The 27,033-nt window shown below is 43.9% G+C and overlaps 2 protein-coding genes across 3 annotated transcripts in view; one reads left to right on the plus strand and one right to left on the minus strand.

Annotated features, from left to right (window-relative positions):
* The window catches only part of lrrc56 (leucine rich repeat containing 56), a 33,237-nt gene extending 32,511 nt beyond the window's left edge, over positions 1–726 (minus strand). The window contains exon 1 of the mRNA XM_007909343.2: positions 703–726. The gene's annotated coding sequence lies outside the window, so the exon portion shown is untranslated. The remainder of the gene's footprint in view (positions 1–702) is intronic.
* On the plus strand, positions 538–21,735 carry LOC103189080 (GTPase HRas). Of its 2 annotated transcripts, none has more exons than XM_007909345.2 (6): positions 538–652; positions 14,051–14,188; positions 15,710–15,888; positions 17,814–17,973; positions 19,113–19,237; positions 21,181–21,735. In XM_007909345.2, exons 2-5 carry the CDS (start codon positions 14,078–14,080, stop codon positions 19,230–19,232), a joined length of 570 nt encoding a protein of 189 aa, XP_007907536.1. In that variant the 5' UTR covers positions 538–652; positions 14,051–14,077; the 3' UTR covers positions 19,233–19,237; positions 21,181–21,735. The 2 variants fall into 2 exon arrangements, with proteins under 2 accessions (XP_007907536.1, XP_042197557.1); XM_042341623.1 differs by lacking the exon at positions 538–652 and adding an exon at positions 1,347–1,572.
* Positions 21,736–27,033: the final 5,298 nt, after the last annotated feature.

Raw genomic sequence — 27,033 nt, forward strand, 5'->3', positions numbered from 1 at the left:
AGAACACTGACAAATGCTTGTACCAGGGGCCCAGGCCAAACAGCCACCTGTGCATTTCGCTGCCCAAAACTTGCCCCTGACAACGGGGACGCCGGCGGCAGACGGGCCTCGTAAACCCACCTCGATTAACAATACACCGCGTCCCGCTTCGGCTCGGGCGTATCTCTGGGGAGAGGGTACGTGGGCTGGTGTGAGCGACGGTCATTTGACCTCGCAGACCGGCCGAGGCCTCACGGCTGCCCTCACGGCATCTCCCTCGTTAGCAACGGCGCGCGAGAGCCAGAGGGTTGGGCGTGTGGGGGAGGGGTGTGTGGGAGAAGGACGTCTGCGGCTGCGCGCGCGCGCCTTGCACCTTGGGACTTGTAGTTCCCTCCCGTGTATTCCGCCCGCCGCGAGGAAAGGCTCGCACTACAAACTCCCGGCGGGCAGTGCGAGCGCCCGCCACGCCCGTTTCAAAATAAGGCGAATGCGCATGCGCCATCCAACCAACCAGCCACCCTTCCCCTCCCTCCCTCTCCTGACTGAGCTGCTAAAAAAAGCGCACACACACACACACACACCACATAGGTGCTCGGCTTGAATGACTTCTCATTAAAACTACACAAAAGGAAGAATCTCAACGTTACACATATTGATCCTTGCCCGCGATCAGGTGGGTTCGTACTCGTAGTCGTTCGTGTATTTTTTTTAAAATTAGCTAACCGTTTCTCCCGCCGCCTCCTCCTCCCCCCCCCGCGTGCGCGCGCGCTCGCTCGCCCGCTCCCCCCCCCCCCCCCCATCCCTCTACCGGCACATTCAAGAGAGGGAGCGCTTGCTTGTTGATGGACAGATCGGCCGACCCAATGGGAGGGGAGGGGGCGGCCCTTGGCAAGGAGTGGGCGGGTCTCGCCCCGCGGATTGTCCAATGAGCGGAGGGGCGGCAAGCCGGTCAGGTCGATGCTCCAGTCGGTGCTGTTGGGGGGGGCGGTCCGCAGCGGCTTTGTACATTGTCCTCGCGCGTCGTCGTCGAGCGGCAGCAGCAGCGGCGGCAGAAGGAGAGTCCGCGAGCGCCTGAATGCCGACGCTTCGGGTTTCGCGTGAAGTTTTAAAGGACTGTTGTGCGGCGGCGGCGGCGGCGGGAAAGGAGGTCTCTCTGAGGGAAAAAGAGATCGCCGTTGACTTTTTTTTGTGTGATATATATATGTAGATGTATATAATATCATACATAACAACATAATTTGCCACACGCAGACAGAACGGTGAAGAGCACACGGAAGGAAACGGATTTGGACGTCGACCTCTCGAGGAGTCGTCGATTTTTTTTTACCTCATTCGATCATTTTTTTTTGGAGGAGGAGGAGGAGGAGAGGGGTGGGAGCTGCTGCTGGTGGTGCTGGTGGTGGGGAGGGGTTTCCCAAAACCGTCGCTATGTTTTATTTCGCGATTTGCGACTGATTTGACTGACTGCCCGACCACCTCCTTAACTGCTGCTGCGGCTTTTTTTTTCTCTCTCCACCACCGCCATCTCCCTCCTCCTCCTCCTCCCTCCCCTCTCCCCTCCCCTCCCCGTTTCTTCTTATTACACAGTTTGTGGTAAGTGAAGAGAGAGAAAGAAAAAGAGAGAAAGAGAGAGAAGCGTTGGTTGGGTAACGCCCCGGCAGCTGAAAATAAAACCATTTTACTTTTTGTGTGTGTGTGTGTGTGTGTATGTTTGGTCGCGGAAGTAGCATTCGTTTACTAGAAAAAAGCAGATCTATTATATATATATATATGTATGTGTGTGTGTGTGTATATATATGTATTATATCTCAAAAACGTGTTCTTGTTTAAAATTCCAGGACAACTTTTTTGATCAGCAGTTTGGGATCCTGTGTGAATTAATATATATATATATATAGACACACACACATACATTTATATATATATATATTTATATTTAATAGATCTGCTTTTTTTCTAGTCAAGGAATGCTACTTCCGCGACCGAACACACACATACACACACACACACACAAAAGTAAAATGTTTTTGTTTGTGATGTATGTGATTGTTAACTGAAGGGTTTGTGCCTTGAGAGGTTGGGGGGGGGGAATGTCCTTCTGCAATTTGTTTTTTTTTAAAAAAGATGTGATCAAACGTGTGTATACTAAGGGTTGGGGGTTAGGGTTAGGGGTGGGGGGGGGGAGGAATTGTTGGCAGTGTTTAGCAAATGGGTCAATTTTGTTGGGAGAAAATGTAATAAGCACACTGATTTGAAGGAGAGAGTGCGAGGGGTGAAATCGGTTTAATATAACATTGTTTTTTTAAAAAAAATTCATTTAATTTCATTTCATTTAAAAAAAACCCGGTGACATAATTGAACGGGTCCTTACCGGAGCTGAGGAAGGAGTGAGAGACTGTAGATGACGAATTGTCATCAAACAGCGAGTGACATCTTTTGCGGAGCTCTGTGTGTGAGTGTGTGTGTGTGTGTGTGTTGGGGAGGGGGACGCTCCCACTCCTGCACTTGCTCGTCCACCAGAAAATCGCAGGAAGAGTTTGCATGGACTTATTATCACTGTTGTGGTTGTCGTCGTTTATTCTCTTGTAATCCTTTTTAATGACACGCTGCCGTTGCTTCGGTGGTGCGTTGACTTGTTTGGGTGGAGGATCCACTTTGGTTTTGAACCTAGATTGTTTTTTTTTGAACCAAGATTGATTGTTAAGGTTGTTTTTTTTTAAAAAACACTGTTTTTTTTAAAAAAAACTGTTTTTTTTTGTTGTTTGATTGAAGTACAAACGGATCACCTGCAATTGACCCGTTCGGCTAGATATCGGGGGCGTTGCTCAACTGAATTTATTACCATCACGATCACTGTTTTAATTCATCTGCAGCAAAGACTTGGAAATAAGATTTGGTTTCAATCGAGTTGTAACGGGCAGAGGAACCAAGTCAGTCAGTGAATGGTGTGTGGATTTCCAAGCGATATATTTCATTTCAGTGCATTTTCGACCCTTGCAATTAGAAAGAAAGCAAAGAGTCATCGGATTGTTGACCTTTGGTATAGTTTGCAAATGTGTTCAAACAAAACATTTTTTAAAAAATTAAAACAATTCGAGCCAACACTGGATTAAAACGCGGATCTCTCTCTCTTATTTGTTTCGCCATTGTCGCCGAGGCTTTTATTTTTAATGCTGGAGAAATGGGGGTGGGAAAAACTCAAACAAGAAATGCTTGGAACCTTCGAAGTGTTCACCAGATCCAATGTTGGTAAAGCTGTGAGTTAGATTTATTAACCTAACCAGCACCAAAGATGGATCAAACTTGGGAGAGGAGCTCACAACAATTCTTTTGTACATACTGGGAGGGAGGGGTGAGGAGTGGACAATGAATGGTTCAGTGATGGGCAGCTGTCAGTTTTAGGGTGGGATCAGGCTCAGCCGATGGATGCACAGTAGTGGTGTGTGATTGGTTATTGTCAGATGGGTGTGGCAGGTGGGAGTGAGACAGAGTAACAGAGGGCAACAACAACTTCCATTTTTATAGCGCCCCCATGAAGCACTTATCTTGTGGTGGATGGGGGGGAAGGGGAGAGAGGCTTTGCCCAGTGGGATGGGTGGTAAGCTACTGGTGCATGCATCCCCTGGAGCATCAGTCACACTGCAGAGATTCACTCTGGCTTAATAGCGTTTTGCTCCACTTTCTTTGCAAGCTCAATGGATCACATTCTACATACTGTATATTTTCTCAACTTTGAAGATTTTGGTGGAGATTATTGGGTGTTTTGCAAGGATGTGATCAGGCTCTGTATCAAATGCAATGATTATTATTAGTATTCCATGCATTTAGTGTAATTTAATGACTGTGGGGCACTGTGTGCAATTGGCTGCTGCATTTTGCTCACAAATATACAATCAATTCACTTTACAGTATAGTCTGAAGCGCTTTGAGAGATCTAGAAGGAGTAAAAAGCGCTATATCAAATGCAAGGATTATTATATTATAATGCCTTTCGCATCAGAAGGATGCCCCTTTAAAATTTCTTGGGATTACTGTAAAATGTAGTGACTGTATTTTATAGATAAAGACAACAGTCGGTTTGCATGCCACAATGCCCTCCAGGTGGCTCTTTGGTTGCTCCAGAGAAATGACCCAAATTGAAGACTGAAATGATTCAAGGACTATAAATAAATATCTATGCACAAGTTATGTGGGTTTATATGGACGGACAATATCAAAATAATATTCCCTGTGGTGCTCCAAGGCATCCTCCATGAAGGGCTCAAAATAAATCCACGGTTGATAACATCAAAGAATTTCCAACTAGAACTTCACCTCATAACAAACATCTAGATCGACCGATATCATAAAATCAATGAAGAAATTTGCCTTTGGTAAAGATGTAGTTATGCAGTCTCAGGAAGTTGCATCACTTTATGTGACAATGCAGTTTCTTTTGGGTATTTTACACACAAGTCTTTCTTCTATAGCGTTGCTTAATGGTCAACTTGCCATGCCTCGTTTTAAATGGGGCTCAAGAAGCTCTTTTCATTCATGGAGCAGCCATCAAGAAGCAGACTTCTGTCACCAGATTCTGAAAAATTTGACCAGAAATGCTATTGGATGTTTACAGCGTGTGTATAACTCTTAAAGGCTGAGCACTAAACTGTTCTGATTGTGTTAATAATACTTGCATTTGATATAGCGCCTTATCACATTGAGACGTTTCCAAGCGCTTCACATAATATACTGTAAAGTGAGTGACTGCCTTTTGTGAGCGAAAACCCTTGCCTTTGGGAGTTTCTTATATAATAATTATTATATATTATTTCTTGTCTTAATATATCAATCAGCTGCTGAAATGACCAAACTGACCTTTGCTGAAATTTGTTGCAAAGGTCAAAATTGCTCTCCTCCCTTTATTGATCAGATTTATCCTAGTTCATGATGAGAATGGCATTATTGACTTCACGTAAATGGGGCCACAGTGATCTGGAGTGAAATCCATGTGTCTCGGAAATGTGCTTGGCATGTAATCCAGCAGAATAAAGGCACTTGAAGTGTTAGATACAGAAGAACCATATAGAGTAGGTTGGAGGTGTGTGTGTAATGGTACATAAGGGTAATTTTAACCATTGAGCTTGATGCAGTGTGATAGGCAGAATGAAAGTGTGAATGTGAGGTTACCAGAATGGCAGGACTGTTCGATTGTTGCCTGTGGTTGGCCATCGCTGGCCTTTTTAAAAAAAAACTAAAAATGTATTTGTGTACCATAAATGCACATGTTGCTTATTTTCTGAAGACCACATGTAGGAATCTTCTTGGTTGTGGGTACACACTGAGTGTGTTGGTGTTAGGATGCAGTGAGAGGGGCTCATTGGTTTGGGACGTCCTGCCAATGTGAAAGGCACTATACGGATGTAATTTGTTGTTGTTGGTTCTTAGCTGAACATATGAGTTCTCAGCCCAGAAGATCAATATTAGATACGAGTTCTGCTAGACGTAGGGACCTCAGTTATCTAGCTGGTTTATGGGGAAACAGAATTTGGCTGGCTGGTTCAAAGTTCAGATGGTTATAGATTTGCCTATTTACTGTTTAAATACTTGTATGCTAATCACAATTTGGAGTGCTGAGGGCTTCATGGATATTTGCTTGTTATCTGCAGGGTTGATGACTATCATGACACTAAGAGTATGGATGTCGGCAAAGTCAAATGTGCCCACAGTTTGTCATGTTTGCAGCCCTTTGAGGATTAGCTAACACTGGAGTATTACAGGAGAGTACAATTACTTGGTACTTACCAGCTCCAACCTACTATCCCCCTACCTACCTGCCCGTACCCTCCGTTCCTCTGGCTCCGGTCTGCTCCACGTCCCCCGCCCCAACCGCCCTACCATCGGTGGTCGGGCCTTCAGCCTCTCAGCCCCAGGCTCTGGAACTCCATCCCCCAGTGCCTTCGCCACCTCCTCCCTTTCCTCCTTCAAGGCCGGTCTCAAAACCTTTCTCTTTGACCGAGCCTTCAGCTCCCCTCTCGACTCTCTTTCCCCCTCCTCGCTCCCTCCCCTCACCCTGACCATTTCCCCCCTCCTCGCTCCCTCCCTTCCCTCCCTCACCCTGACCATTTCCCCCCTCCTCGCTCCCTCCCTTCCCTCCCCTCACCCTGACCATTTCCCCCCTGCTCGGGTCATGACCCAACTGTGCAGCGCCTTGGGACGTCCTCCTGACGTGAAAGGCGCTTTATAAATGGAATCTTGTTGTTGTTGTTGTTGTTGTCCAGGACACTGGGAGAAACTCACTTCTCCTTTGGACAAGTGTAATGAACAGACAGGCAAAGCCTCGTTAAGTGTCACCTGAAGGAAGGGCACTACTGACACGGAAGTGATGTCAGCTGTAATGATAGTGAGCTATGAGGTGGTCATTTTTTAGTTTGGGAAGTTGTCCAGTTTGTATCAGAAGCTAGAAGTGTACTGCATTTGCAACCATAGGCCACATTATAGACACTTGCACTGTAGTCAAGCTCTTTATAATGGGTACTCTCAGTATTACAACTACAGCAACTTGCATTTTTATAGCGCCCTCTACGCTAGATAGTCTTGGAGTGCTTGGATCTATAAATTGTAATCTCAATAAAGTGTACTCTACAAAAGTATTGCTTTTATAAGATCAACAACTCAACATAATGTACAACATTTTAAATACTGTATTCCTTTAAAGCCTATCTGAACACCCGTGGTGCTTGGCATTTTGAAAGTTAAGCCAAGTCCATAATCCCTACAGAATTAGTGTATTCCATCTTCAGACTTCCTAAATGAAGGGCTTTTTACACATGAATGTTGTATGTGGATTTGTTTCTTTCTCATACGGATAGTGCTACAGGTTTTCAGCTGTCAGCTTTGAGACGATGACAGCCCAAAGACAGCAGCACTCTCCATGTTGCCAGCAATCATTACTGTATTAGTAGTAACCTTTAATTGATGTGTGTCAGGGCAATTAGCTACATGGATCTAGACATCATTTACAGACCTCCAGATAGTAATGATGTAGTGAGGGATGTATAAATACAGAGATCAGGGAAGCATGCGGCAAAAGTAATATGGTTATAATGGGAGATTTTAATTTTCACATAGACTGGGGGAAGCATAATACCTCAAGTATGGCAAGGCAATGGATTTCTAGAACGTATTCAGGACAGTTTTCTGAAACAACCTTTATTTAAAGAGGGAGGGAGAAATCAAGAAACTACAGACCTGTAATCGTAACTTCAGTTGTGGAGAAGTTACTGGAATCTCATCATGGACAGAGTGACTGAGCACTTGGTCAAATGTGAGTTAATATGCATGGATTTGTAAAGGGTAGGTCATGTCTGATGAATCTGCTAGAATTTTTTGAGGAGGTCACTAACATGCTGGATAAGAGAGTGTCTATGGACTTCCAGAAGGCATTTGATAAGGTTCCACACGAGGTTATTAGCAACAATAAAAGCACATGAAATCTGATGTGGCTTGGTAATAGGTTGGGAAGCAGAAACAGTGTAGGGATAGGGGGAAATGTTCTCTGATTGGCAGTAACATGTGGTGTTCCCTAGTGATCTGTACTGGGGCATCAGCTTTTCACCATTATATTTATATATTAAATGACTTGGATGAAGGAATACAGTTTTATATCCAAATTTGCAGATGACACAAAGTTAGGAGGCACAGTAAATTGTATAGATGAGAGTGGGAAATTGCAAAGGGACTTAGACAGATTAAGTGAATGGGCAAAACTATGGCAGTTGGAATTCAATGTGGGAAAGTGTGAGGTCATCCACTATGGATCTAAAATAGCAAAACAGAATATTTTATAATTGGTGAGAAACTAAATCGCGAAGGATCAAAGGGATTTGGGTGTCCACGTACACAAATCACTAAAAATAAGCTCACAGATACAAAAAATTATCAAAAAGACTAATGGGATATTGGCGTTGATCTCAAGTGGGCTGGAATATAAAGAGGAAATAATGCTTCAACTATATGTAGCCTTGGACAGACCCCATCTGGAGTGCTGCATTTAGTTTTGGGAACCGCACCTCAGGAAGGATACATTGGTTCAGGGGTTTCAGCGCAGATTCACCAGAATGATATCAAGTGTTAAATTATGAGGACAGTTTGCATAAACTTGGTCTCTATCCCTTGAATTTAGATGGTTGAGGGGTGATCTGATGAAGGTTTTTATAATAATAAAGGTGTTTGATAGGGTAGATACAGNAAAACTACTTCCTCTAATAATAATCCTTGCATTTGACATAGCGCCTTATCTCCGCCTTGGGACGTCCTCCTGACGTGAAAGGCGCTTTATAAATGGAATCTTGTTGTTGTTGTTATCACATCTCCAAGACGTATCAAAACTCTTCACAGAATATACTGTAAAGTGAATGAACAGTGTTTTGTGGGCATAATCTTAAAATCAGAGCTAGCCATTTAAGAGTGAAATCAGGAAGCAGTTTTTCCACCCAAAGGGTAGTCCAAATACTCAAAAAGTTTGGATGCTGGATCCATTCAGATTTTTAAGACTGAGGTGGATAGATATTTGTTAGGTAAGGGTATCAAGGGTTATGGGGTAAGGGCGGGTAATTGGAGTTGAGGTACAGATCATCCATGATCTTATAGAATGGCTCAAGGGGCTGAATTGCCTACTCCCATTTCTGTGCTCTTCCCTGAGAAGTCCTTAAAAGTACCAACCTCCTGCTGCTTTTGTCAGCACAATGCAACCGGTCAGCTGGTTCTCACATAGAGTGGTTGAAACCGAATCCATTTGGGCTCTTAATATGAAATTAAGACTAATATTGAAAAGGAAACTGTATGGGGGGAGGGGAATGGACAGGGGAGCGAGACTAAATGGAAAGCTCTTTCAGAGAACTGCCACAGGCATGATAGGCAGAATGGCCTCCTTCTGTGCTGTAAAATTCTGTGATTCTAATCATGCATGTGGCAGGACTGTCCAAAGCATTAGTGAGATTCCAGATCCTTATCCTGTGGGACCGCCTTCCCTTATGAGAACATTGATTTGTTCTGGGACGAACCAGATGAGCTACCAGCAATGCCTCCCTCATAATTGTGTGGTCCTGCCTGCCCTTGCCTGCTCAGGGACAGTGATACCCATAGTCTCTAACCTTCCCCTCCCAAATCAGGTGCTCACTCACAGAGATGCACACAACTCTAGCACCATGGAAACCACCATCCAAAATAGATTTTATGATCAACCTCGATTCTTACAATAACCCAGTGACAAAGCTTCTATAATGGATCTCCCCCTCTTTAATGTGACAGACTTCCAAAAACAAACAAAAAAAAAAGGTTTCAAAGACCTGGAGCAAAGCTTTCACAGAAAGAGGAGCTCTCCAATAACAGAAAGCATAGGCAAGCTATGATTCACATGTTCCAATACTACTCAAACGCACAAGTCCTACAATGCCTGCAAATAAATCCTGCACTGAATATGAAGCAACAAGGAGGGGTGTTTAAATGGCAATTGGGTTGGGACTTATGCACACTGCTTGATAATATTTTTGCCTACAAAATCAGTCACTTCACTTGACAATAATTAACTTTTAGATTCTTTGGCCACAATGAGGTGCTATAAAATTGCAGGTCCTTTGGAGGGAGTATTTGTGCCAGCTTTGATGAACAATGTGTTTTGGATTCTGTTGACAGTAAATACCATGGTCTTGAGATGGGAATAGCTAGACTATTTGGGTTTAGAAAAAGAATTCCAAATCAAATTTATCTTGCTCAATATACAAGGGGCTGCAAATGGTATTATATGATTGGATTGTCCACCGTTGAGATTCAGAGGCCAGCCTTTGATTGTCAGGACTAAGCAATGCTCTCTTGCTGAGAAATCTCCTAAATACCAATCCTTAATTTTACAACAGAGTGGAACAATGATGGTGCAACATCCTCGCTGACCTATCTACTTACTGTGGATGGGGCCAGTGTGCAGGAGCCTGTCTTAGCTTTATTTTAGCATTGAGAACCTAATGGGAGCCAAATGTGGGCACGGCTGTGATGCGAGCTGGAAAATTAGTGAAATTCATCAATCTGAGCTCTTGGTAACAACAGTGGAAGGTAATTGCTCTGGCAGATAGATCTTACTCAATACAACTGGAGCAGTGCCAGATCCAATAAAATTTGTTTAGCAGACAGAGGCACTTCATCTTTACCATGGGAAGTCCAGAACCACGATGGTAGCTCACGGCCCCTTAAATTTGCAGCAAATCTCGAGATATTTGTGACAAAACCTGCAGTGATTTTTTTTCCATTGTGGGGAAAGGTACTGAAAGATTTGTCTTGTCCCTTCTTCAACCTTACTAACATCTGGCCAAGAAAGATTTATAATAATACTTATATTTGATATTTTATATCAAAAGGATATGTCGAAATGGTTCACAGAAGTCACCATAAATTGCTAAGATTGTGCATTTCGTAGGCGATCGTTGCAGCTAATTCATATAGAATTATGTCCCACAATCAGCAGGTTGCCAGAAAGGGTGGTTGAGGCTATTATAGTGGGACTTTTTAAAAAAAAAACTTTATGGGATGGTGGGGATTTTGGAAGGATGAGAGCAAATGGGCCGAAGAGCCTTCTTCATCCGAATCGATCTTCTGGGTATCCTGCAATATCATTTAATCATTAACAGAAAACAAGCTGCATCACAGAACCCAGCCTCGTCTCTTTGTACCTTTGATCTCTTTTTGGCTTGGTCCACTTACAGCCCCCCCGCCCAGTTCCACCTGTGGGGTGGATGTTTGAAAAAGTTGGAATTGCTTCCTTGATTGCCATATCTGTTGAGCTGCAACCTCGTACAATCAGATCAGCTTGTTTCCAGAGATTGTAAACTCTCGACTTCTATCGATAGCTGTGAAGTGTATAATTGAGTTAATTCAGAAACCGGGCACTCTTGCCACCCACACAACCAGCCTAATCCACTCATTGATCCCTTATGTGCTTGAGCTTCGCCGATGCACATCTCCTCAGAATCCAGAGGCGTGGAATTCTCACTGTCTTGGCCTCAACTGTTACAATTTTAAGATCATGCAGAAATTTTAGAAAAACATTAAATGCCTCGTTAATGCAGGAGTCCTGAAATTTTTTTTAAAAAATTCAAATTTAAAGTTTTACGCAAATTCTGACATTACATTTTAATGCCAAATTTGTACAGTTCAATGTCAGCAAGACTGAGGCCCTCTTGATTGGCTCGTGTCAGCACCTCCGTACCTCAGGCACTATCAGCATCCACGGATGCACACCCCACCTCACCCAGGGCTCTTGTTCGACCCTCAACTGTCCTTTCTCCACATACGTGCCATGACCCATTCTTCCTGCCCCGCCTGCACAACATTGCTCGACTTTGCCGCTGCCTCACCCCTCAGGCCACTGAAACCCTCATACATGCCTTCATTACATCTAGGCTCGACTATGCCAACTCCATGCTCGTCATCCTTCCCAAGTCTTCCCTCTTCAGAATCTGCAGATCATCCAGAACCCTGCATCTTGTGTCCTCTCCCACACTCGCCTGGCTCCACTGGCTTCCCATCCCTCAGAGGATTGAGTTCAAAATCCTCGACCTCACCTTCAAGGCCCTCCATGGCCTTGCCCCCTCCATGTTGCTCCATGTCCCCCACCTGGCCCACACCACCGTCAGTGATTGGGCCTTCAGCCTCTCTGCCCCCACCCTCTGGAACTCTATCCCACATTCCCTTCGCCTCACTCCCTCCCTGGCCACCTTCAAGGCACGCCTCAAGACCCTCCTCTTCGACTGTGCCTTCGGCCATCCTCTCTGCCTTCCACTCTCCATTATCCCACCCCACGCTCACCCCCAGGGTCCTAATCTCTGACAGTTCAGTGCCTTGGGATGTCCTGACATGAAAGGTGCTTTACAAATGTAATATTGTATTGTAATATGCATTGAAATTCCTCCAGAGGCTAATATACATATATTTAATAAGAGGATGTTGTAAATCTGAAATGAAATTTGGAAATTGCAAGGCAGATTAAATCGACATCAGAGAGAGAATCGGAAAACAAGTTTCAGACTTGATCCTTCATGAGAACTTATGAAAATGGGCTTATTGTCCTCATTAATGGGTGCAATTTTTGAGTTTAATTTGTTAATGTCAACCATAATGGTTACTGAAGGATGTGGAGTTGAGAGTGGATACTCCCAGTGGGGGAGCATACAATCCTAATACAATTGCTGTGAGGCTGCCTCTCTCTGTCAATGTGTTATATTTAATATATTTGGCTACGGTTCATTAATACTGCTGCTTTCCTGACTGGATCTGAAAGTCTTTGATGAGACTGGAGAATTTGGGGTTGAGTTTTTTTTAAAAACTTGGGTATATTTTGGCTATTGAACTGTAGAGCTGGAGTATTTGTGTCCTGTTAATTTGTTTCTTTTATTATCCAGCAATTTTTTGAGCATAGGGCTGGGTGGGGCAAACCTTTTGAATTGGGCTGAGCAATGGGATGACCTAGAAAAAGGTAGGGATTGATCTCATGAAGGGGTGAAATTTGCAGAATTGTGTAACTCAAATCTTTGTGATAATCAGCGATTCCTCTTGATTTAGCTTTTTTTAAAAAAAAATCCTATTTTTCACTCTTTCTTTATCTGTTAATGTTTTTATCTTATGACGTTATCCCTTTGACTTAATTTTTAAATGGGGGTGGGGGGGTGAGAGAAGAGGAAGGGGCTTTTTTTTAAACCTACCTGGTCATTTATTTAGCTCATTGTCCCTTCTCACGAGAATGTCTTGCCAACCATTAGAAATATTGCCAGCTTTCTGTTAAAATCTCCCATCAGAAGGCAAGCTTTCAGCCATTCTGTCCCCTGCTCTCTGAAACTCCATCATCCCGCCTACTGACTCGTTCCCTCCTTTCCCTCATTCATGGTCTGTCTCAAAACATACCTCTTTCAGTCATCTTTCCCACTGCCAACCCCAGCTCGGGTGACCAGCCAGCATTGTCAAATGCTTTGAGAAGTCCTCCAGACGTAAAAGGTGCTATATAAATACAATGTAAATTGTATTGATTCCAAATAATTTTGCAGAGAAGAATAGAACAAAGATTGTATTGGAGGGAATTTTTTTTTACAAACCCCAGATGAACTGTAGAAACGCCATTAAAAGCGAGTAGTGAAGCTCTGATTTACACTCTGCCATGGTGTAAGGTGATGGTCCTTTTGAACTGGTCGGAAAACGAGACGGGGCAGAGAATTGCTGAAGAGCATTGGTTCCCAAGAGCAATACCTTGCATGTGTGTGCTGGGGGGGAGAAGAGTGCGTTAGGCTCGAAAGATGTCTTGCCAGTGTTTCTTGTCTTTTGAGGTTAACCAGAGCAATGGAGCAGATGGTGTCCGTTCGTTTTTTTTTCCGCTGATTTGCCCTCGTGCTTTGTGCAGTTGCTGAGAGAGGCCCTGGCCAGCGTGCTGGCTGTTAGCAGATGTTGTCGTGGCTCTGGGGAGAATGTAGCTCACTCTGACAGGAACTGTCACATACTGGCAAGCTATGAAAGAACGCAGCCGTGTGCCTGCTTTTCCTGGAAGTCCAAATCATTGCTCGAGTTAAACAAAAAGCTCTTCCCAACATTGTGTTCTTCTTTCAAAGAGATTTGACAATGTTCTGTGAACTCACATAACCATTGAGTATCATTTTTTAGATTTGGGTTGGTGGGGGAGTGGGGTAAGATTTAATAATATGCTCACAGCAATATCTCACAACGGCCATGAAGTGAATGACCAATTTTTATATTGTGGATTGGTGGCCAGTACACCAGTACATCATCCAAAGGATGGCACCTCTAACAATGCAGAGCAACTTCATAATAATCCTTGCATTTGATATAACGCCCTATCACGTCTTCGAGACATCTCAAAGCGCTTCAGCATTGGAATGTCAGCCAAGACTACATGAGTTCAAAGTCCTGAAGTGGGACTTGAACCAATGACCTTCTGACTGAGGCGAGAATGCTATTAACTGAGCCAGGCTGACATCCGAGAACTTTGCATAAGGGCATGACTCTTGTGTAATAATCGTCTCTATTTCGTTTCTTCAAGAGGTGACAGACTGAAGGGATCCTGAGGATGACCGAGTACAAGCTGGTGGTGGTCGGGGCTGGAGGCGTAGGAAAGAGCGCTCTAACTATTCAGCTGATTCAGAACCACTTTGTGGACGAATACGATCCTACAATAGAAGTAAGTGCACCGAGAGGAAAAGAGGCCAAAAGTGCAATGCCACTGGATTTGGGGGCGAGTCATGAAAGGAATCTTCCCTTACATATAGATGTAAGACCTGAGTAAGACCGGGTTAATAATTATGTTTTTCAAGGCCATTTACATTTTATGGCCCTGCTCGGACTTTCCTTTTATCTTGTAAAGTCTTTCCATTACTTTCTGCTCAACCTGTACCCCCTTTCAAATTGGATAAAGCTTGGCAATTTTAAATCAACGTATTTCTCAAACTTAATTTAAATCCTTTTTTATTCTGATCTCCAGAGAAGATCTAAAGCAAGCACATTTTTGGAACCANTTTTTTTTAAACTTTACTGAGACTTCACGAGAAAGTGTTTGGCCTTCATCCATTATCAAACATTGATGCCTTTGGTAAGAACATTCTGTCCCACTTGTATCCATGTTGGATTAGTGCCTGACCCACAACATAGTAAATGTTTAATTCCCAGATGGAAATTGGTCAACGGATCACAGTGTGAAGTTCAGATTCTGAAGTCTGGTTTTGTAATGAAAAATGTGTTTGCGGGATGAAAAGGAAATCTGTGGATGTTGAAAATGACAAGATGACAAGTGATGTTCTGGGAAAGGGGGGGGGGGAAATTGCCCGGAATGAAGAATCTCCCATCAAGATGTATTTTTTTGCCAACTAGGATGATGAAAAGGTACAAAGCAAAGGTCTTCTGTGGGGAAAAATGGAATTGAAAGATGTGATGAAGTGGCGGAGAGAGTGTGATGGGCTGAATGAATGGTCTTCTCCTGTTACTATGTAATAGTATAATTTTTTTATTAGTTTGACGTGCTTCTTTTATCCCTTTCTTGCCCCACCCCTACCCTTCGACACAGGCTTCAAAATCTGCCAGCTTCGTATATTTTAAGCACAGTACTAATGTGTACAAGAGATGCCAGTTTACAAGCAGCTTGTTGTGTTGTATCATACAAAGCTAGAACCAATCTTGTGAGAGACCTACTGTATTACCTTATAGAGAAAAGCACAGCATAGGATTGTGTGTGTGTGCATGTACTGTTCTGCCAATTTTTCTAAAAGCTATATATTTGTAAAGCTAACTCTTAATCTACCGGCAACAGCTTTTGTTTAAATAAAATTGGTCATTCTCCTCAAAAATTGCTTTGGGACCTCACTGTAGCCAAAATTGGCATTTTCCTATATATTTTTGAAAAAGTCACTACACTTGGCAGTAATTGGAGAAAACATTTCTCTTGACATATTCTCATATCAAGGTTCTCAAGATTATGAGTGGCAGTAAAAATAAAAATGATTTTGTTCAGTTATTTTAAGGAAAAAAGAAAATCGGGGATAACAGAAAGGTAAAGACTAAAAAGACATGACATTGCTCGTAAGCCAAAAACAAAAGCCACACCGCTGGCAGCTGGGAATAGGTTAATGAACGAAGCAAGATTGGGGATCAGGAACCTCACAGATCGCCACTTCTGATTGTTCTCATTTGTCTTCTTTATTAATTGCAGGATTCCTATAGAAAGCAGGTAGTTATTGACGGAGAGACGTGTTTGTTAGACATTCTGGATACAGCGGGTCAAGAGGAGTACAGTGCGATGAGAGACCAGTACATGAGGACTGGCGAGGGCTTTCTGTGTGTCTTTGCAATTAACAATACAAAATCCTTTGAAGATATTCATCAGTACAGGTTGGTATTGGTGCAGGGTTCGTTAAATTGAGGAGAGAATGCAGCATTATGGAGGATCAGTAAAAGTGACTTATTTCTCCCTCCACTAAGTCATTAGAAAAATTAGCCTTGGTGTTAGTAACTGCCCCGCGCTCACTGAATCACTCTGAGTGAGGTGGGGGCAGGGTATGATTCAGCCTTTGGTCAATTCTCAGGCTGGTAGTGGAAATAGTTGTCTTCTCTTGTAAATATCATCTCACCGCTATTCCCTGAGGTCCAGTCTTTCACGATCTCTTATAGTGTGTCTGTGTGTCTCTGTGTGTGTGTGGTGCGCGCGCGCGCGCGGCGTGTGTCTGTGCGTGGGTGGGTGGGGGCTGGAGGAAGGGCAAATTGATAAGATTTGTGGAGTCCTGTAGCTCAGTGGTTAGAGCACTCGCTTTGCAAGCCAGACACCTGGGTTCAATTCCAGGCAGGGCGAAACCTTGGGCAAGTTTCCTTACTCCACACAGAGCCTAATAATAATCCCTCCAAAACCAAAAACAATAATAAATTGGTCATTTTCAATCTACGACTGTTTGTGGGACATTGCTGTGCGCAATTGGCTGCCGCGTTCGCCCACAAATATACAGTCAATTCACTTTACAGTATATTCTGTGAAGCGCTTTGGGACGTCCTCCCGACGTGAAAAGCGCTATATCAAATGCAAGGATTATTAAGATATTTGCGCATGACCACGGAAATTCGATGTGATCTAAATTGCGGCAAGACTGAACCATTGCTTAGAGAGAGAGTAGAGGCAGCTCAAGGGCATGATAAAGAGCAGAGAGCAGTAGAAAACCGGAAGCCGTTTAAGAGCGAGGCTGAGTTTGACAATTTGACTGTATCTGCACTTGAAACGTGAAAAGGATCCTCTTCCCACCTCCACAGGAATTATTTTCTTAAAATCTTGTATTTTTTTGCACACAAAATATACAATCAACAATCAATTCACTTTACAGTCAATTCACTTTACCGTGAAGCGCTTTGAGACGTCTCGAAGACCTGATAAGGTGCTATATCAAATGCAAGGATTATTATTATATTTGATGGGAATGGAAGACTCCTAAAATGCTACTCAGATTTGTTGGCAAGGAAGCTGAATCTGGATTGCGCTCATCTTGGAGTGAATCAGTCCCCCCACCCCCACATCTACTAAAATTTTACCCTAAACTAAGCTAAATCAACTGATTAGAATCCGACAGGAGAAAGACGTTTAATAATAAACCTTGCATTTGATGATATTTCAAAGCGCCTCACAGGACCGTTCAACCCAGATCCAGTCTGTTCCTCTTCAGTGGTCGTTAAAAGATCCCAGCCGGCAATTCCCCCAGATAAAAATTGTTCATTCACTTCATGGCTGTGTTTGTGGGACATCGCTGTACACACATGTGCTGCCAATTTAGCTTACAAATACACAATCACTACACTTGTAAATCCTGTGAAGCTCTTTAAGACATCACTGACCGATAATGTGCTGTATCAATTGCAAGGATTAATATGTACTGTAAATTGGAGTGACTGTCTTTTGTGGGTGAAATTTGTTTACCCCCTTGGATTCCTAAACAAAACTCGAGTCTGCTTTGAAGGTGTTGACCGTGTCCATGACTTAAATCAGACACTTGAAGGCATCCTTAGAAAGGTACCGTGTGCTTTGTTGTATAATCCCACCCGGGATGCTACACAGTTTGGACAAACATAGACAAGGGAAAGCGAGCATAATTTTAGCAAGATGTGATTGAAAACTAATGCAGATTTCATCTGTTCTTTGAACGTTTCCACTTTGTTGCTACTGTGGGAACATAAATTTAAGGGGACATCATCGACAGTGGCTAATGGTGTTAAATATCGGCTGCCTTTGGTGCTAATCAATAACTGAAGCTTACTTGCGGCTCCCTGTGTCTTTGCAGAGAACAGATAAAAAGGGTAAAGGATTCAGATGACGTCCCTATGGTGTTGGTGGGAAACAAATGTGACCTCCCAGCACGCACCGTGGAGGCACGACAGGCACAGGACCTGGCCCGGAGCTACGGGATTCCTTACATTGAAACCTCAGCCAAAACGAGACAGGTACGGTCACCAGAAGAACACTGAATGAAGTTCAATTGTGCTCTGGGACGCTACCCTGCCTGAGGGGCACTATATAAATGCAGGTTGTTGTTGTTGTATGTGTGCACACGTTTCCTTATCCCCCTTTCCATTTTTCACTCTCAGGCGTCTAGCCCAAATATTACACCCAGGGCATTCTTGTGAGGCTGTTCTCATTTGGACTTTAAGGTCAGCTCCCTGCCCTATAGCTCAGTGAGTTTATGTCCATGTAACTGAGCCATACACGGGGAAGGTTAGCAACAAATTGTCCCTCTGCCATTTCATTCATCGATGCTTCGTGTTGTGAGGATACAGCAGACATTCTGTGCTCTATAGAATCACTGACAGAATAGCAGGATATACAGAGTTTAGCCAAATGTTCTGTTCCAACCCCGCCTGCCTTCATCTTGGAGAAAACAGCAGTGCTCACGGTTCATGATCCCCAGTTTTGCTTAATTTGCCACCTGGGAGGTCAGGATTTCATTTTTTTGAACAGGAAACAATCCCATATGCAGCTGGCAAGTGGATTGCTTCCATCCCAGGACCAGCCCTATTGGAGGCGGCTTGGAAATTATCCAAGACCCACCCTGCAGCTGGTGGGAGGGAGGGAGGGAGCGGGGATATGTCTCCGAGTCTGCGACTGTTCCACATGTTCCAATGTCCCATACATTCTGAACTGCAAAACCAGGCACTGCTGTGTAACACAGTAAAGTTGGATAATATTCGACCAACTTCCCAGAATTAGGATAAGAATTAAAATAAGCTATGCATTTTTATGTCCACCCTTTCACGTCGGGAGGATGTGTTCCTTAATGTTTCACCGTATATACTATAATGTGTAGTGACTGTGTGTTTTGTAGGCCCTGTGAGCTGTTCCTGGCTCAGTCAGTAACATTTGCCTCTGTATCAGAAGGTGTCATTCGTGAGTCAGCCATTAGGTGGTGTGAGAGGCACTGCGGTCTGTCGCTCCACGACTGTTTGCGGCTGCTGTGTTTCACCCACAAAATATACAGTCACTACACTGTACAGTATATTCTGTGAAGTGCTTTTAGACGTCTCGAAGACGTGATAAGGCGCTGTATCAAATGTAAGGATTATTATTAAGCGGGTTTGTGTTGCAGGGAGTGGAGGATGCCTTTTATACCTTGGTTCGTGAGATCAGCCAACACAAAGTGAGGAAGTCGAACCCTCCCGACGACAGCGGCCGAGACTGTAGCAACTGCAAGTGTGTAATATTGTGACCTGCGTAAGTGAGTCTTCATTTACCTTTGGGTGTGCGGGAGGGAGGGACACTGTCCTGTACGGCCAGGTGCTCAGAAAGGGAAACCGTACACCCCACACTTCGCGGCTGGTATGGAGTTGATAACCAGGTGGATTTCCGCACAATTGTTAGGAAGATGAGCTATTAGGAAGCGATGGAGAAACTGAGTGTGAAATGCATCCCCCTCTCCTTCTCCCCTCCCTATGTCTCAATGAATCTAGCCCTTCAGTCGCTGAGCTATGCAGACTGGGAATGTCCCAGGGCAGAATTGGCCTTGCTTTCAGCTTCATAATCAGCTCCAGCAAGGACTAGAGCATCTTCCCTTACATTTTCCTCCTCTTTAGCTCCACATTTCACCGCTTTTGGTCAATTTAACATAGTGGCCACTAGGTGGCGCTTGGCACCTGAAGTTAACTTGGTTGTCTAAGGGCATCTGTGCGTGTGAGGAAACTGTTTATAGAAGTTTTTAACACTGGTCCAATGAAAAGCGTCTGCTATTTTTAAATTCTATTTTAAAAAAATAGTTGCTGCGTTCATATAGGAAGGGGAGCTGACTCCTTTCAGGAGAAGTGAGAAAAAATGGCATGTGCAAGCACACTCACACACACTCACACACAATACAGTAGTAATAATTCTTGCATTTGGTGTTGTCGTGCCTATAATCATAATATCTCGAAACGACTCGCAGTAATCACTGCTAAGTGTAGTGACAGTGTATTTGTAGGCAAGCGTGGTAGTCAGTTTGATCTCACAATACTGAATTGGCGAGGCTCCAGCCTTCTGTAGCTGAACTGCAAACCTAAGAGCTCTGCATGGCACCAGTGTGCTTACATTGGCCCTGCTCATCACTTGCTCTGAGAACTTTCTCTGAGGGGAAGTCTAACTCCGCAGAAGGCCATCGTCCACTTAAAATTAATTAATTTGGTCTTTCACCTCAGGGCTGTTTGTGAGATCTTGTGCATGGTTTGCATGTGTCAACAGATGCCCAGTCATCACTATTGACAGCAGAAACTTGCAAAGCACTGCTGACATGTTAACACGTTTTGATGTTAATACAATACAACGCAATTTACATGTACACACAGCCTTTCACGTTCACAATGCCTGATGGGCAATTGAGCTGTGAGTGGGAGCTGAGAGATGTGGGGGAATGGGAAAAGAGGAGAGAACAAGCAGGTCGGAGAGAATCTGGGCTGGAGTTCTAGAGAGTAGGACAACAAACTAATAGGTGCCAAACCAAATGTTAATATCGCCCGACTCCGCCACTCCCTCAGCCCTCAGGTCACTGAAACTCTTGTTCATGCCTTCATCACCTCCAGGCTTGACTATGCAAACTTCCTGCTTGTCAGCCTTCCCAACTCCTCCCTCCACAGGCTGCAGATAATCCAGAACTCTGCAGCCCGTGTCCTCTCCCGCACCAAACTCTGTGACCCCATCACCCCCACTCTCGCCCGACTCCATTGGCTTCTTATCCTTCAGAGGATCCAGTTCAAGATCCTGGTCTTCGACTACAAAGCCCTCGATGACCTCGCCCCACCCTGCCTCTGAGGCCTCCTAACTCCCTCCGCTCAGCTGGCTCCTGCCGGCTCCACGTCCCCGATCCACCCGCCCCATCATTAGTAGGAGAGCCTTCAGCCACTTTACCCCCAGCCTCTGACATTCCATCCCTCAATCACTCCGCTTCGCTCCCTCCTTAGCCTCCTTCAAGTGCTGCTTCAAAACCCTCCTCTTCAACCGTGCCATCGGTCAGCCCCCTTCCCCTCCCCTCCCTTCTCCCTCCCTGACTCCAGCTCGGGTCTGAAATGCTGTACACTGTCCAGCACCTTGGGACGTCCTCCCGATGTGACAAGCGCGATACAAATGTAATCTTGTTGTTGTTAATTCTGAAATGCATGATTAGTACATTTAATGTATCTTCTTCTTTTCAGCTGCTACTGCGACCCATGATTTTTGTCAGCACGAGGGCGTCTGCGGGAAGTCACAGGTCTCTTTGAAGATTGATACACCGTGCTGGTGCAAGAAGACTGGGGGAATGGGTGGGCATGGGAGGGGGAGAAAAAACAGCCCGCAAGAGAAAAGGATGGAAAGCCTTGGGGGGGTGGGTGGTGGGGGGAGGGGGGGAGGAGGTAAAAGAGAGAAAGATGCATAAGGAAAAAAAATTCTATAGAAATATATCCACTCTCTGCAAAAAAACGCTCTTACCCGGGAGCCTTTCATGTGGCTGCTTTCTCGCACCCAACAGTTCAATTGTACAGAGCCGTAGCCTTATTTTAAATCGCACTAAATTATTATCCTTCCCTCGTGATCGTGTTTAATTGCTCTTCACCCCAGTTTGTCGCGACCTCTTTTGTTTTATACTTCGAAAGGGCTGTTGGGGAACCATGTTTCTCTCTTTCTCTCTCTCTCTCTCTCTCTCTCTCGCGTGTGCGTGCAGCCCTTTATTGTTGTACATAGATCATTGACTGTAAAGTGACTGGATCTTGGATTTTTGTTTTATACTTTGAGCCAGTGCAATTAATTTTTTTTACACACACAAAAAAAACACAATGTTGCAGGGCTTTTTTTTTCAGTACTGGAATTCCTCACTCTGGAAAAGAAATGTAAACTGTTTTTCCTCTGTCCTAATGAGAAATGTGAAAAAAATATATATGAGTTTCCTTTTTGTACATAGACTGAAGTAGTTAGGTCTAAATTGTGTAATTTTTCCTTTTTTTTAAACTCAATTTTTTTTCTTCCGACGCAGGAAATTTATACTGTGTGTGTGTGTTTACGCGCGTGTGTGCACGCACGTGAGGTGTGTGCGCACTCGTATGTTTTTGTGAGAGGAGTGCAGGAAAAAGGGTTTTACTGGTAACAAATTGAGTATTAGCATGATTTTTTTTCCCCAAAAAAATCAAGGATGTGCTAACCTAAATGTGAATGGAGTGCAACACGTATCTCTAATCCTGGGATCAGCCAGCATTGGTCTGAGCTGTATATTTCCTGGATTGCACAGAGTGTCAGGAGCAGTGTTTGAGGCAGAATCCAGATAATCTTTAAAATGGAACTAGATCGACGTCTTTGAAAAGGAGGAAACTACTGTACAGGCGAATGGGGAAAAGGCAGCCAACTTCTGCACACCAATATGGAGGAGCATACCATTATATCACAACAGAACTCCTACAGTACTATAATTGTTAACCCAAAACCCAAGCGCTTGAATTTGATGTAGCTCACAGAATTTTGATGTAAAACGTAGTGACTGATCTTTGTAGACAAAAATAGTAGCCAATTTGCACACAGCAATGTCCCACAAACAGCCATCAAGCTAATGATAACTTTTATCTTAATCTGGAGAAATTGTTGGCTCAGACATCAGGGGAAACTCCCTTTTCAAATGGTGCCACGGGATCTATATTGTCCCCCGCTGGAGTGTCAGCCTAGAGACGATTTGGGCTGCTCCAACACTGTCGCAGAAGTCTCCCATTGCAGACCAGACACAGAGCCTGTGGAGGTAACAGATAATTAAAGAGATTGCCATGAGGCAACCTCCATTCTGTGCATCAGTGAAATGTATGAAGCCCACAGATAATGCATTACTGTACGTGTGATCGGGAAATAAAGATGAGAGTAGAGGGAGAAAAAGTAGCAGTTGCCAGGGTGGTGGTGTGGGCAGTGTGTGTTTAGGGTGGGGTTAAATTTAGAAGATGAAATGTAGGGGTAAGGTCAGGATGACTTCAGCTAATTATGGATTACACGTGACTGAAGGAGAATGTCCCAGAGTGTTTCATGGGATTTACTGTGAAATGGAGTGATTGAGTAATTATAAGTGAATGTGGCAGCCCAATTGCGCACAGCAATGTCCCGCAAACGGCCATGAAACAAATGAACGATTTTATTTGGTGGATTGTTAGCTAGGACATTGGAAGAAATTCCCTTCTCTTTTCGAACAATGTGTAACGTCCACCCAAACAGGCAGATGGGACCTTGTTTTTTTTAAAAGTGAAAGCATGAAAAGCTCCAAACCACAGCTGTTTGCAGATTTCAGGTGCAATTAAATGTATGGCCCAAAGAATTATGCCTCCTTCCTAATCCTGCCCAGCATTGTCATCTTAGATTGAGTCAACTTGTTTGACTGCCTTTTAACCAGTCATATTACTGCACTTTACTCATTATTTTCTGAATTTGTGCTGCAATGTTCAGTCCAGATCTTCACCGTAATCTCATTAGCTCAGTAAATAATAAGACGTAGGAGTAGGCCATTTGGCCCCTTGAACCTCCCCGCCATTTAATAAGATTATGGCTGATCTTCTAACCTAATTCCATTTACCCGCCCTATTCCCATATCCCTTAATCCCTCTATCCTTTAGAAATCTATCAACCTCAGTCTTGAATATGTTCAAGGACTGAGCATCCACAGCCTTCTGGGGTAGATCATTTCACAAATTCACTACCCTTTGAGTGAAGAAATGTTTCCTCAACTCAGTTCGAAAAGACTGACCCTTAATCTTGACACTATGACCCTAATTTTAGATTCTCCAACCAGGGGAAACAGTCTCACGGCATCTACCCTGTCAAGACCCTTAAGAATCTTATAGGTTTCTATAACATCACCTCTTATTTCTTCTATATTCTAGAGAATATAAACCTAGTTTACACAACCTATCCTCATAGGTGAACCCTCTCATCCCAGGCATCTTGTTGAATGCCTTCTGGAAATCCAAATACACCACATCTATTGGATTCCCCCCATCTAACCTGTTAGTTACATCCTCAAAAAACTCTCTTAAGATTTGTTAAAAATTATTTCCCTTTTGTAAAGCCATGTTGACTCTGCCTAATCATGTTATGATTTTCTAAGTAATATAATCAGAAGCATTGGCGCGCAGCCAGGTCTGAGCAGGACTCAACATTAGGGGCTCAGCCACATGGGACAATTATCCCTTAGTTGTTTGAGATCTCAGGTGAAATTTAATTTACGACAATTATGCTCCCTTACGGTGCCACGCTAACCAGCTCTGCAGTGCGGGTCTGAAGTTCGCCGCAATGGAGAAGCCATCCCTGATATCGATAGTTAATTAAACATCAGTGGAGAGGACTGTGCGACAGCCCTTTTGCAAAGAGTCCCACAAAAAGCCATGAGGTGAATGACCAATTTTACCTGGAGGCCATGACACAGAGGATAGGATTCTCACAGCAATAGCATCACGAGAAGAACAGAGGGACGGGACCTCGGGTTTAGATGTCTCATCCCAAGTTCGACACCTCAAAACAATGTAGTTCCCCCAGTGTTGTGGCCTAGTCTAACAACAAAAACAAAATTACATTAGGCTAACGTGCAGTATTAATCTCCACCGCAACTCGTCTCCCACTCCCGCACTCAATTCCATTTAAAGCGAACGTTTGCTTTAGTGTAGCTCAGTGTCCTATCTTTAGATCGATGATACAATAGTGACTGGAGGCCTCTGTGGTCACTTCATGTAGGTCACATTCGTGACTTTCCTGCCATTGAAATAATGCAGCCAATGACACAGTCGAGTGGACATATAATCTGCTCGTCTGTTACTTTGTGGCCAGAGCATCAATTTATGTCTCTGCAAATGTCTAGCCTTAAACAAAAAACAATGCATTTTTAGAGTGTAGCAGAGAAGCAGCTAAATATCTGCCATGTTTCTGTGACCCATTTTGAGTTGCTGAATATGGGCCAGGATTCCAGGAGGAACTCCCTTTTCAGATCATGCCAAATATCCACCTGGACAGACAGATCGCGTGACATCAGTTTAACGTCTCATGCAAAGGATGGCACACCCAACAAAACAATGTTCTCCCTGCACTGCACTGCCAGGCAAAACTCTGAGCTCTACAGATCTCCAAACCGGAGTCCCTCTGACTGGCCTCCCACACTGAAAGGTGTATAAATACTGTTTGTATTGTAAAATACACACAAACTTCTGACTCGGAGGCCACGGTGCAAGCAATCGAGCCAGGCTGACGGGGAGGGAGGGATGTTAACCTTAAGGAACTAAACAAGGTCAGACCACAGGAGAAAAGAGGAATCTTGTGAAAGGCTCTAAATAATTGGGAGTTTGTAATGTTTCTTTTGATCGATTCTCAAAAGCCACGTCAGATACTCCACTGCTCGTGCCCCTCTATAAAAAAAATCCATCCCACCAAAAAGAATCAAAATCACACAAAGAATGATAAACTCCTCTGTTTATAGCTACGGAGCTTGAGTTAATGGGATCCCATAGCGTAGCAGTTAAAGCACTCGCTTATGAGCGAGAGGACCTGGGTTCGATTCCCAGCTAGGGCTAACCTTTAGGCAAGTTTCTTTATTCCACACACCTTTGTTTACCCAGCAATAAGGAATCAGATTGGCAGAACATTTTTCAGGGATAATCCCACACAAAAAAAATTGGTGACTCAAATCCACGACTGTGGGACTCTGCTATGTGTAATTGGCTGCTGCGTTTTGCCAACAAAATGTACATTTAATCCACTTTATAATATATCCTGTGAAGCGCTTTGAGACATCTCAATGATATGATAAGGCGCAAGAGCAAATGCAAGGATTATTACTACTATTAATCCTGCTTCAGTCTAGATCAGAGAGTTAGTTGTTAGTCGATTGGCAAATTGCTTCCCAGGTGTAATATTCCTTCCCAAAAAAATGTGGTCACTCAATCCAGGACTGTGGAATATGCTGTGCGCAATTGGCTGCTGCGTTTTGCCTACAAAATACACAGTCAACCACTTTACAATACATTCTGTGAAGGCTTTGAGGCATCTCGATGACATGATAAGGCGCTATATTAAATGCAAGGATTATTCTTATCAGAAGCATGGTTTCCACATGTGTTAGACACCCGGCTGACCAAAAGAAACAGCACACATCGCAATTAGGGTTAACCCAATTAGGTTCTGAGTTACAGAGAGCCTTGATAACCAATAAACCATGTTGCTTCGACACAGAATTGAATCCAGTGACTGTGAACATGAGATGAACCACGGCATGTGTTGCATGCAGAATGCATGACTCGGACCATTTGCGTGCAATAAAAAAAGTTATGAAGATAGGAAATCAGCTGGTGCACATCACTGACATGCTCCGCGTGTCCACGTCCTAAAGATAACGGCAAGTTCACTTGTATTTTGGGCCAACCTTTTTGGTTGGCCAACCAAATAAATGTTCTTTATTTAATATTTCTTGATTTATGGCTCTCCGGTGGGCATTGTCGCTGGGTAGTTGAAATGCTCCGGGACGCTACCCCGAGTGAATGCAAGTTGTTATTGGAAACAAGACGTTGATTGCCTGGACCGATGCAAATGTTTTTTTGGCCATTTCTTGACGCACCCACCCACCCCTCCCACCCACATGCCAATTTTGGCCCATGGGTCATTGGGTTGGACACCACTAATCCAGGGGTTGCAATCCCACTGCTCTTTCTGAATCCTGGGATTTTAATGCCCTCTAGGCCTCAGATCCAATTAGGGTTAAATCTTGCATCGGAAATACAAAAAGGAACTTCCAAGATTGTAGGCTATGCACAGTTATCTCTCCAAGAAATAGTTGCCGACTCACCTCCCTCCCTGCCTATCTCAGCAACACTGTCTGTCTACAAGGGACTGACAGAGTCAGTGAGCGAGGGCGTCAGCGGTTAGCAGATTAATTGACAAGGAGAGGAAGTGGCACATACAGAAAGACTGAAATAAGCCAATAGATACTGAGAGAGAGAAAAAGAGAGATAAAAGGGGACTGAAAGAGTTGGTGGATAAACAGAGGGGGAGAGAGGTACAGACAG

The sequence above is a fragment of the Callorhinchus milii genome, unplaced genomic scaffold (assembly GCF_018977255.1).
Source record: "Callorhinchus milii isolate IMCB2004 unplaced genomic scaffold, IMCB_Cmil_1.0 Scaffold17, whole genome shotgun sequence".
Classification (NCBI taxonomy): domain Eukaryota; kingdom Metazoa; phylum Chordata; class Chondrichthyes; order Chimaeriformes; family Callorhinchidae; genus Callorhinchus; species Callorhinchus milii.